This window comes from Tursiops truncatus, chromosome 19 (genome assembly GCF_011762595.2).
Source record: "Tursiops truncatus isolate mTurTru1 chromosome 19, mTurTru1.mat.Y, whole genome shotgun sequence".
Classification (NCBI taxonomy): Eukaryota; Metazoa; Chordata; class Mammalia; order Artiodactyla; family Delphinidae; genus Tursiops; species Tursiops truncatus.
Genome location: NC_047052.1, coordinates 53,299,899 through 53,313,125, shown reverse-complemented (window position 1 = coordinate 53,313,125; position 13,227 = coordinate 53,299,899). Strand labels below are relative to the sequence as shown.

At 37.7% G+C, this 13,227-nt stretch overlaps 1 protein-coding gene across 2 annotated transcripts in view; it reads left to right on the top strand.

Moving 5' to 3' along the window:
• Positions 1 to 13,227, top strand: part of LOC101335285 (uncharacterized) — a 26,451-nt gene extending 13,224 nt beyond the window's left edge. The window contains exons 4-5 of one of the 2 annotated variants that reach the window (XM_033845541.2): positions 2,344 to 4,269; positions 4,935 to 13,227. In XM_033845541.2, the coding sequence (XP_033701432.1) occupies positions 2,344 to 4,269; positions 4,935 to 4,993 (1,985 nt within the window). In that variant the 3' untranslated portion in view covers positions 4,994 to 13,227. Of the gene's footprint in view, positions 1 to 2,343 lie in introns of both variants that reach the window. The other variant, XM_033845534.2, reaches the window with a different exon arrangement.

The window sequence follows — 13,227 nt, the reverse complement described above, 5'->3', positions numbered from 1 at the left end:
TCTTAGAAGAGAGTTAGGGACTTGCTCTGGATTAGACTTTGGCTTAAGGGAATGTTGTGGCTGGTTTGGTCTTCTATCCAGACCATTAAAGCTTTCTGCACATCAGCAATGTGGCTATTTTACTTTCTTATCATTCATGTGTTCACAGGAGTAGCACTTTTAATTTCCTTCAAGAACTTTTCCTTTGTGTTTACAGCTTGGCTGTTTGGTGCAAGAGGCTTAGCTTTTGGCCTGTTTCATCTTTCAATATGCCTTCTTCACTAAACTTAGTAGTTTCTAGCTTTTGATTTAAATGTAGAGATGTGTGGCTTTTCCTTTCACTTGAACACTTGACCTAATTTCAATATTGCTATGTGTCAGAGAATAGGGAGGCCGAGAGAGAAAGAGAGAGAGAGAGATGGGGGAATAGCCAGTCAGTGGAGCAATCAGAGCGCAACTCATTTACTGATTTAAGTTAGCTGTCTATATGGGGTGCAGTTCGTGGTACCTCAAAATAATTACAGTAATAACATCAAAGATCACTGATCACAGATCACCAAAATGAATATAATAATAATGAAAAAGTCTGAGATACTGCAAGAATCACCAAAATGTGACACAGAGACACAAAGTGAGCAAATGCTTTTGGAAAAACGGTGCCAGCATATTTGCTCAACACAGTGTTGCCAGAAACCTTCAATTTGTAAAAAAATGCAATATCTGTGAAGTGCAATAAAGCAAAGTGCAATAAAAGGAAGTAGGCCTGTATAGTTGGATCCTATTTTTTTAATCCTTGCTGCAAACGTCTACCCTTTAATTGGAGTTTAGTCCATTTACATTTACTGTAATTAGTGATAAAGGAGGACCTCTGTCACTAGCTGTTTGTTTTCCATGTGTCTTATATCTTTTCCTCTCAAGTCTTCCATTACTGCCTTCTTTGTGTTAGATAGGTATTTCCTAACGTACAATTTTGATTCCTTCCTGTTTCCTTTACTATACAGTTGGCCCTTGGATGATGTGGGGGTTTGCGGCACTGACCCTCCGCACAGTTGAAAACTGTTTATAGTTTATAGTCAGTCCTCCGTATATGCAATTCTTCTGTATATGTGATTTCTTCTTATCTGTGGTTCTGCATCTTATGTTTATTTTGTTTGTGTTTTTTTTTTTGTTTTTTCATTGTTTTGGCCATGCTGCACAGCTTGTGGGATCTCAGTCCCTGACCAGGGATTGAACCTGGGGGCCATAGCAGTGAAAGCTCTGAATCCTAACCACTATAACCTGGCTTTTCAATGTGTCTGCTCTTTGCTCCAACTTTAATCTCTTGCCCCAAGTGTCAGCAGCTAATACATTTCCCTTTATATATGGTTGTTTTTTCTTTTTCCTTTTTTTTGGCCATGCCATGCGGCATGCGGGATCTTAGTCCAACCAGGGATCAAATCCATGCCCCCTGCATTGGGAGCACGGAGTCTTAACCACTGGACCACCAGGGAAGTCCCTAAATATGTTTGATAAGTGCCTCCTGCATAGCATCTCTGCCCTGGGAGAGTTTTGAGTTATACAACATTTTCCAATTCTCACATTATGTGTTCCTTTGACTATAAGTCCTTTTTCTTGTTCTTAAGGGAGAAATCATTAGATTTCCACAGTCTGTAATTTTGTATAATTGTGGTTACTATTTACCTGTTGGTTTTATCTTGGTTTATTAAAATTTTTTATTTATTGTCACTTACAGATTATGGATTTCAGTAGCTAGCATAGAGTATGACTGCAGTTCACCAACTGTTAGTGTTGTATAATGCCTATTCTGCTTGAATATAGATAGTTTTAGAGTAGATATTCAGAATATTTTGTCACACTGATATATTATTAAATTCTTCCTGATTTTGCTATTACCTTTTTAGTTTTTCAATTTGTAATTTTCATGTATTTATCTTAATCATTATGTTTTTTTGGATTATTTATCATTACTTCATATGGTGCTATCCGTTAGCACTTATTTGCATGCAATAATTTATGTAGTAAATCTGCATTTTTATAATACCTGTTTCTCTTCAATATGAGACAACCATTTGTCTACTGCCAATTGGTGTGTTCTTTGGTGTGGTAGTCAAAGAATACACTTTCATAGATTAGGTAAGTTTACATAGTGTGAGTGATTTGGTTTTAGAGTGTTTGAAAGTAGGCTTCAGTTAAAATAATTTAAAATGCATGTATATTTTATTAAAGGATTCTATTCACTTTCTATTCTTAAACATTTATAGAGTTTGGTTAAGAAGTTTTTCATCTCTTCAATGTAAGTATTACTTTTAGTGTAATATTCATCTTCCAACTCTACTTAATATGAAGACTATGGTTATCTTTCAGATACCTCCATTAGTTTTCTGACCAAGGAATTATTAAAGAAGAAAAACATTAATAACAGAGAATTATACCAATCAGTGGTCTTGGGAAGACATGGAAGCCATGGTATTGAGGATTTTGACTTCAGCAAAGTCAGGGGAACTGTGTATGAATTTGAGAATAAGTGTGGATGTGAAGAAAGAAATTCCAAAGGAGAGCTTATGACAGATAACATAAATCACACTGGTAGAAAAGATAAACAATACAGCAAATCCTGGATTAACTTACCTTTAAAACAAAGTGTTTCTTTAAGAAAAAGTGCATGTCAATATTTAAAAAATAGTAAGTCATTTATAAAGAATTTGTTAAAAATAAAAAATAACATAGTTTATGCAGGAAACAAGTATCCAGAACATTTTGACAATAGAACTGGATTAAGCTTTCAATCACATCTGGCTGAATTGCAGAGATTTCAAACTGAAGAGAAAATTTATGAATGTAATCAAGTTGAGAAGTCTGTCAAAACTTGTTCCTCAATTTCATCACTTCAAAGATTTCCTCCTAGTGTCAAAACCAACATTTGTAACACATATGGAAAGGTTTCTTCCTTCATTCCTGTGTATCCTTCATTGCTTACACAGCAACAGAAAACAAATATTAGAGAAAAATTATACGAATGTAGTGAATGTGGAAAGACTTTTATCCATCATTCAGTCCTTACTAGTCATCAGAGAATTCATTCTGAGCAGAGACCTTACAAATGTAATGAGTGTAGTAAAGCCTTTAAACAGTTCTCAAACCTCACAAGACATCAGAGAATCCACACTGGAGAGAAACCATATAAATGTAATATATGTGACAAGGTCTTTAATCAGAATTCCCACCTTACAAATCATTGGAGAATTCATACTGGAGAGAAACCACACAAGTGTAACGAATGTGGTAAGGCTTTTATCAAATGTTCAGACCTTTGGCGTCATGAGAGAATTCATACTGGAGAGAAACCTTACAAATGTAACGAATGTGGTAAGGGTTTTACCAAACGTTCATATCTTTGGGATCATCAGAGGATTCATACTGGAGAGAAGCCGTACAAATGTATTGAATGTGGCAAGGTTTTTAGGCAGTGGTCTACCCTCAGGATTCACCGAAGAATTCATACTGGTGAGAAGCCTTATAAATGTAATGAATGTGGCAAAGCTTTTAAGCAGTGCTCACACCTGACTAAACATCAGAATGTACATCCTGGAGAAAAGCCACACAAATGTACTGTGTGTGGCAAGGCTTTTATCCACACTTCAAGTCTGGTAAAACATCAGAAAATTCATACTGGAGAAAAACCATACAAATGTAATGAGTGTGGTAAGGCTTTCATCCAAAGTTCAAGTCTTACAGAACATCAGAGAATCCATACCGGTGAGAAACCTTATAAATGTAGTGAATGTGGCAAGGCCTTCACTGTGTGTTCAAGCCTAACTAAACATAAAAGAAACCACACTGGAGAGAAACCTTACAAATGTAATGAGTGTGATAAAGCCTATACGCAATTCGTACACCTTACTAGACATCAGAAAATACATACCAAAAAGAAAAACCATGAACCTAATGTACCTGATAATGCTTTTATTCAGAGCTCAAGCTTGGAGGATTATCAGAGAATTCATGGTAGAGAGAAACCGTACAAATGTAATGAATGTGGCAAAGCCTTTAACTGGTGTTCACGCCTCACCCGACATCAGAGGATCCATACTGGAGAGAAACCATATAAATGTAATGTGTGTAGCAAGGCCTTCAGTCAAAACTCAAACCTAACAATTCATCAGAGAATTCATACTGGAGAGAAACCTTACAAATGTAATGAGTGTGGCAAAGCCTTTAAGCAGTACTCAAGCCTCACCAGACATCAGAATATACATCCTGGAGAGAAGCCACACAAATGTAATATGTGTGGTAAGGCTTTTATCAAACGTTCACACCTTTGGGGTCATGAGAAAATGCATACTGGAGAGAAGTCATACAAATGTACTGAATGTGGCAAGGCCTTTAGACAATGGTCTGACCTTAGGATTCACCAAAGAATTCATACTGGAGAGAAACCCTTAGAAATGTAATGAATGGTGTAAATCATTTAACCATTTTAAACAATGGGCTACAATCAGATAACTTATACTAGGGAGACTAAGTCTCTAGTCCTAGATTAATCAATTTCAGATGTTAAGTTCTTCACAGTTATTAAAAGTCAAAATCATTTCAAATTTATGAAATGATGGGTATTGGTAAAGCAAGGAGATCTTTGGAAATGTACCATTTCCCTCTTTTTAAAAATACTTTTATTATATGAAGTTTCTTGAAAAGGCTGTATTACTATTGATGTTTTTCAACCTGAAGTTAAAAATTTATTGATGTTATGCCTTCATCACATGCTTTTATGTGTTACCATGATGGGCTCTGCTAAGGGATCATTAAGATAAAAGGGCCTACTTGTATTAGGTGGGGATCATTCATATTCATGTTTTCTGAAGGAACAGGACACTGAATTTTAACGAACAACACTGTGTTTTTGAATGAGTAAAACAATGATGTAAATCATAATAATTTCAGATCCTCTTCTACAGATTTATTGGTACAACAGAGGACCCACTGGATTATCAGAAACCAACACTCTGCCAGTTGAGGCTGAAACAGAGCAGTCCTTAAGATTAAGAGACTGAGATTTTGGGCTTCCCTGGTGGCGCAGTGGTTGAGAGTCCACCTGCCGATGCAGGGGACACGGGTTTGTGCCCCGGTCCGGGAAGATCCCACATGCCATGGAGCGGCTGGGCTCGTGAGCCATGGCCGCTGAGCCTGCGCGTCCGGAGCCTGTGCTCCGCAACAGGAGAGGCCACAACAGTGAGATGCCCGCGTAACGCAAAAAAAAAAAAAAATGAGACTGAGATTTTCATGAGAATAGGATGATAGGTTAGTAGGGACTGCTTATGTGGTAGAAATAATGGAGAAGAAATGATGGTCCTCCTCTCTTTTCAAAGAAAATAGCTGATGTCAAAGATGAGAGAAAATATAGTCTTATTCTTAGTAATTAAAGAGAACAATTATCAGAAAGGAGAACTTAATCAAAACACCCAGAATGCAGTGTACATGTGTAGGATTCACATTTAACCACTATCACTTTGATACCATTTTACTCAAAATGTGTCAGAGTTGTCATGTTTTATTAACATAATTTAATCATTTTAAAACTCTAAATGAATTTTTTTCTATCTTATCAAGCCTATGCCACCTCACTGTGGTACTTCATAACAAATACTAACAATACATCTTTAGGACGTTAAGGTTGAAAGGCACCTGCAACAATTTCTTTGCATGATGGAATCAAACAACGTATAATTTTATGAATATATATTCACAACATCCTTGAGTTATTCTTTCTACACTCTGCCCCTTGGGTATTCATGTGGATATGATTAAAATACCATAGCAGTACAACTTTAGACTCTGCCCTCTTTAACATTTGAAGTACTATTTGTAAATGTGATATGATTATATTTCAGCGTGCCCCGTTTTTTGCCTGCATAAGACCCATGGCTTGCAATGCCTTGATTTATCAGTATACGAGGTAAAAAATAACATGTTAAGCATATGAAGTGTTAGGAAGTAGAAAATTTAAGGAATAAAGATAGGAATAGTATTTTATTCTTGGAGCTCTTACTGGAGTAATTTGAAAAGATCACTGATCATAAGTTTCCCCTTAAGAATGAACAGACTCGGGACTTCCCTGGTGGTGCAGTGGTTAAGAATCCACCTGCCAATGCAGGGGACGAGGGTTCGAGCCCTGATCCGGGAAGATTCCACATGCCGTGAAGCAACTGAGCCCATGTGCCACAACTACTGAGCCTGCACTCTAGAGCCCGCGGGCCACAGCTACTAAAGCCCACACGCCTAGAGCCTGTGCTCTGCAACAAAGAGAAGCCACCACAATGAGAAGCCAGCACGCTGCAACGAAGAGTAGCCCCCCACTCGTCGCAACTAGAGAAAGCCCCCATGAAGCAACAAAGACCCAACGCAGCCAAAAATAAATAAATAAGATAAATAAATTTTTAAAAAAAAGAACAAACAGACTAACTTAAGGAGGAAAGGATGGTTTATTTTGTTTTATTTATAGGCCAACTAGGAACTGAACATATGGACCCCCCTCAAAAATAGTTAATTGCACTTTTGGATATCCCACAGATATAAGATAGACCCTCCAAAAGTTAATACAGAAATCTCTTGTAAAATGGAGTCGGGAGGCCGGAAGGGGGAACTCTCATGTCCTCCCACTTGACATCAACTGCAAAGCCAATAGGAAGAGAAGTTTCTTCCATCCACCTGGAGAAACATTACTACTTTACTACCCAGCAGGAGGAAGAAATCATTTATCCTTGCCCAGCAACAGCCCAGCCAATGAGAGACTGTCACAACTCAGCCAATGGGAAGCGTTTATACTTTGAACTCCCAGTTTCCTTTAATGGACCTTTTTTTTTTTTTTTTTTTTTAATGACAGCCCTTCACAAGTTCCCCTTCTCTTCTATGAAAAAGTTTCTCTCCTGTGGTCTGCCATAGATTGCATGTCCTGAATTGCACTTCTTTGCTGTTTCTGAATAAACCCACTTTGCTTGTAAAATAACTGGCTGTTTTATTGTTTTAGGTCAACAACTAGAACCCAAAATCTGCTTTAGATGTCAAGACTGGTAATGCTAGACACCAAATAAGGAAGAAAATGTTTTAAACATAATTAGACTTTTTGGATACAGCAGTGCAGGCTTCCCAAGTTGGCACAAAATGGCTTGGGAGAGCAAGGAGAGGAGACCTGTTTTAGGTTTATGTAGAGGTTATGAGTCCTGCAAGAGGTCTGATTTTCCTGGGGGCACCAAACAAAGGAGCATCTTGGCTTATAAGATTCCCCACTGTAGAGTACAGGGAGGACACAATAAATGAGTGCTTTTTTTTTTGGTTTTGGTATGTCAGTTGTACCTCAGTAAGCTGTACTAAAAATGGGGAGAGGGTTGAGGCTTAAAAGCTGTCTATGGTCAGTCTCATTCTACCATGGGGATTTGTGAAGTAGTCGGCAATCTGCATCCTGGAAGAGGCTTCTCACCAGAATCAGACCATGCTGACACAATAATCTCGAACTTTCATCCTCCAGAACTGAGATCAGTCAAGATGGTGGAGCAGAAAAACCTTGAGCTCACCTCATCTCATGGGCACACCAAGGTCACAACTATTTACAGAACAACCATTGATGAAAAAGACCAGAACCAGCCAGAAAAGACCACTAAAGACATAAAGGAGGAACTATAACAAGATGGTTAGGAAGGTCAGAGTCATGTTATAGTCAAGTCTCAGAGCATTTGGCTTAGAAAGCCAGTGGGGCTTTCAGGAGTCCCAGAGGGCTGGGGGAGATAGAGACTTCACTCTTAAATGGCACACACAAAATATCACGTACTCCGGGACCCAGGGCAAAAGCAGTAACTTGACAGGAGCTTGCGTCAGACCTACATGCTGATCTTGGAGAGTCTCCTGGAGAGACAGGAGGCAACTGCAGCTCACCCTGTGGACAAAGACACTGGCAGCAGCCATCCTTGGAAGCTCCTTCTACTGTGTGGACAGTGGTGCTAGCAAGCACCATTGTAGAATCCTCCCTCTAGCTTATTAGCCCCAAGACCCTGCCCTGCCCTGGTGCAACAGCCTGTAGGTATCAGTGCTGGGACACCTCAGGCCAAGAAACTAACTGGGCAGAGACACTGCCCCACCTCTCAGCAGATAAGCTGCCTCAAGACACCCTGAGCTCACATCCACCTCTGGACATGGCCCTGCCCACCAGAGGACCCAGGATCTAGCTCCACCCACCAGTGGGCAGGCATGAGCTCCAGAATCCTCTGGGCCCTGACCCTGTCCTCTAGGAATTCTGCTGTAGTCTCCAGACCAGCCTCATTCACCAGGGAGCACACACCAGATATAGGAAAACCATAGTCCTGCAACCTAAGGACCCAGCCTTCTCAACAGGAGGCCAACTGTAAATATATATGCACCCAACTTAGGAGCACCTAAATACATAAAGCAAATATTAACAGATGTAAAGGAAGAAATAGACAGTAACAATAACAGTAGGGGACGTTAACACCCCAATTAGATCAATGGACAGAAAATCAATAAGGAAACACTGGCCTTAAATGACACATTACACTAGATGGACTCCATATATATATATATATATGATGTATACACATAACATTCTATCCAAAAGGAGCAGAATACACATTCTTTTCAAATGCACATGGAACATTCTCCAGAATAGATCACATGCTAGGCCATAGAACAAGGCTTGGTAAATTTAAGAAAATTGAGATCACATCAAGCATCTTTTCTGACCACAACCCTGTGAGACTAGAAGTCAAATACAAGAAAAAAACTGCAAAAAACACAAACACGTGGAGGCTAAACAATATGCTACTAAACAACCAATGGATCATTGAAGCAATCAAAGAGGAAACCAAAACAATACCTGGAGACAAATGAAAATGAAAACATGATGATCCAAAACCTATGGGACACAGCAAAAGCAGTTCTAAGAGGGAAGTTTATAGCAGTACAAGCTTACCTCAGGAAATAAAAATCTCAAATAACCTAACCTTACACCTAAGGGAGCTAGCAAAAGAAGAATAAACAAAACCCAAAGTTAGTAGAAGGAAAGAAATCATAAAGATCAGAGCAGAAATAAATGAAATAGAGACTAAATAAACAATAGAAAAGATCAATGAAACTAAGAGCTGATTCTTTGAAAAGGTAAACAAAATTGATAAACCTTTAGCCAGACTCATCAAGAATATAAGGGAGGGGGCCAAATCAATAATATCAGAAATGAAAAAAGAAAAGTAATAACCAACACCACAGAAATACAAAAGATCATGAGACTGCTACTAACAACTGTATGCCAATAAAATGGACAACTGAGAAGAAATGGACAAAGTCTTAGAAATGTACAATCTCCCAAGATTGAACCAGGAAGAAATAGAATATATGAGCAGACCAATTAACAGTAATGAACTTGAATCAGTAATATAAAAACTCCCAATAAACAAAAGTCCAGGACCAGATGGCTTCATGGTGAATTTTATCAAACATTTAGAGAAGAGTTAACACCTATCCTTCAACTATTCCAAAAAACTGCAAAGAAATGAACACTCCCAAACTCATTCTAAGAGGCCAGCATCACCCCGATACTAAAACCAGACAAAGATATCACAAACACACACAAAGAAAACCCCAAGAAAATTAGAGGCCAATATCACTAATGAAAAAAGATGCAAAAATTCTTAATAAAATATTATCAAACTGAATCCAACAATACATTAAAAGGACGATACACCTTGATCAAGTGGGATTTATCCCACGGATGCAAGGTTTTTTTTTTAACATCTGCAAACCAATCAATGTGACACACCACATTAACAGACTGAAGAATAAAAATCATATGATTATCTCAATAGATGCAGAAAAAGCTTTTAAGATCCAACATCTATTTATGATAAAAACTCTTCAGAAAGTGGGCATAGAGGGAACAAACCTCAACATAATAAAGGCCATATATGACAAACCCACAGCTAACATCATACTCAACAGTGAAAAGCTGAAAGCATTTCCTCTAAGATCAGGAACAAGACAAGGACGTCCACTCTCACCATTTTTATTCAACATAGTTCTGGAAGTCCTAGCCACAGGAATCAAAGAAGAAAAGAAAGAAAAGGAATATAAATTAGAAAGGAGGAAATAAAACTGCCACTGTTTGCAGATAACATGATACTAAGAAAATTCTAAAGATGCCACCAGAAAACTACTAGAGGTCATCAGCGAATTTGGTAAAGTTGCAGGATACAAAATTAATATACAGAAATCTGTTGCATTTTTATACACTAACAATGAACTATCAGAAATAGAAATTAAGGAAACAATCCCACTTACCATCTCATTAAAAAGAATAAATACTACTATACATATATATATATTTGGCTGTGCTGCATGGCTTGCGGGATCTTAGTTCTCTGACCAGAGATCGAACCCAGGCCCATGGCGGTGAAAGCACGGAGTCCTAACCACTGGACTGCCAGGGGATTCCCCAAAATACTACTATATTTAAAATAGATAATGAACAGGGACCTAGTGTATAGCAAAGGAACTCTACTCAATATTCTGTAATACCTAAATAGGAAAATAATTTGAAAAAGGAATAGTTATATGTATATGTATAACTGAATCACTTTGCTGTATATCTGAAACTAACACAACACTGCAAATCAACTACACTCCAATATAAAAAGAAATTTTTTAAAAAAGAATAAAATATCTAGGAATAAACCTACCTAAGGAGGTAAAAGACCTGTACTCTTAAAACAATAGGTCACTAGGACTTCCCTGGTGGTCTACTGGGTTAGACTCCACGCTCCCAATGCAGGGGGCCTGGGTTTGATCCCTGATTGGGGAACTAGATCCGGCGTGCATGCAGCAACTAAGTGATTGCATGGCGCAACTAAGAGTCTGCATGCCACAACTAAGTGTCCGCATGCCGCAACTATGAGCCCACATGCCACAACTAAAAGATCGTGCATGCCACAACTAAAAGATCCAATGCAGCCGGAGTAAATAAATATTTTTAAAAAGATCTTAAAAAAAAAAACTATAAGTCATTGATGGAAGAACTTGAAGACAACACAAACAGATGGAAAGATATACCACGATTATGGATTGGAAGAATTAATATTGTTAAAATGAACATACTGCTCAAGGCAATCTGCAGATTCAATGCAATCTCCATCAAAATACCAAGGACATTTTTCAGAGAACTAGAACAAATTAAAAAATTTGTATGGAAACACAAAAGACCCCAAATAGCCAAGACAATCTTGAGAAAGAAGAACAGCGTAGGAGGAATCACACTCCCGTACTTCAGACTCTTGTAAAAAGCTACAGTAATCAAAACAGTGTGGTACTGGCACAAAAACAGACAAATAGATCAATTGAAAAGAATAGAGAGCCCAGGAATAAACCCACACATTTGTGGTCAGTTAATCTACAACATAGGAAGTAAGATTATACAATGGAGAAAAGATAGTCTCTTCAATAAATGGTGCTGGGAAATCTGGACAGCTACATGTAAAAGAACAAAAATTAGGACTTCCCTGGTGGTCCAGTGGTTAAGACTCTGTGCTTCCAATGCAGGTGGTGTGGGTTTGATCCCTGGTCGGGGAACTAAGATCCCACATGCCATGTGGTGTGGCCAAAAACAAAAAACAAAACAAAACAAAAACGAAAATTAGAACATTTTCTAACACGATGTACAAAAATAAACTCAAAATGGATTAAAGACCTTAATGTAAGATCTGAAACCATAAAACTCCTAGAAGATAATGTAGGCAGAACACACTTTGACATAAATTGTAGCAATAATTTTTTTTTGTATCTGTCTCCTAAAGCAAAGGAAATAAAAAGAAAAATAAACAAATGAATTAAAACTTAAAATTTTTGCACAGCAAAGGAAACCATCAACAAAATGAAACAACAACCTACTGAATGGGAGAAAACATTTGTAAATGATATGTTCAATAAGGGGTTAATATCCAAAATACATAAACAGTTCATAAAACTCAACATCAAAAAAACCAAACAACCCAATTAAAAAATGGGGAGAATGCCTGCCCAGACATTTTTCTAAAGAGGACACACTGATGGTCAACAGGCAAGTGAAAAGGTGCTTAACAGTGTTAATCATAAGAGAAATGCAAATGAAAACCACAATGAGATATCACCTCATTCTTGTCAGAATGTCTATCTTCAAAAAGAACACAAATAACAAATGTTGTCAAGGATGTGGAAAAAGGAAACCCTCGTACACTGCTGTTGAAATGTAAATTGCTGCAGTCACTTCAGAAGACAGTATGGGGGTTCCTCAAAAAAACTAAAAATAGAACTACCGTATGATTCAGCAATTCCATCCTGGCTGTATATCTGAGAAAAATGAAAACAATAATTCAAAGAGCTACGTGCATCCCAATGTTCATCACAGCATTATTTACATTTGCCAAGATATGGAAGCAACCTAACGGTCCATTAACAGATGAATGGATAAAGATGGCATGGTATATGTATATAATGGAATACTACTCAGCCATAAAAAAGAATGTAATTTTGCCATTTGCAACAACATGGATGGACTTGGAGGATATTATGCTATGTGAAATGAGTCAGACAGTGGAAGACAAATACCATATGGTAGCACTTATATGTGGAATGTAAAAAATAAAATAAGCTAGTTAATATAACAAAAATGAAACTGACTCACAGATACAGAAAACAAACTAGTGGTTTCAGTGAGGAGAGGGAAGGGGGAGGGGCAAGATTGGGATAAGGGATTAAGAGCTTAAAACTACTGTGTATAAAATAAGCTACAAGGACGTATTGTACAATATAGGGAATACAGCCAGTATTTTATAACAACTATAAATGTAGTACACTTTAAAAAATGTGAATCACCAGGTTGTGTACCTGTAACATATAATATTGTACCTCAACTGTACTTCAATAAAAAACTTTAAGAAAAGCTGTCCAGTGCTTGCTTCGACAGCACATATACTTCCAAGCATAAGGGAAAGCAAATGTTTAAATAAGCAGTTCACCTCCTAGTTACAGAGTGACTTCACTTACATGGAGGAGTTTGCTAAAATCGGGTACCGAGTCACTTACAGAAACAAGTTTATCAACATGTGTGATATTTTCCAAGGTAAGAATATAGGAAAAAAACGTGTGTACGTCCCCTCTGTGTGTGTTTGTAGAGAATAAGAAACACAGGGAACTTATCTTTCATGGGAGGAATAATCG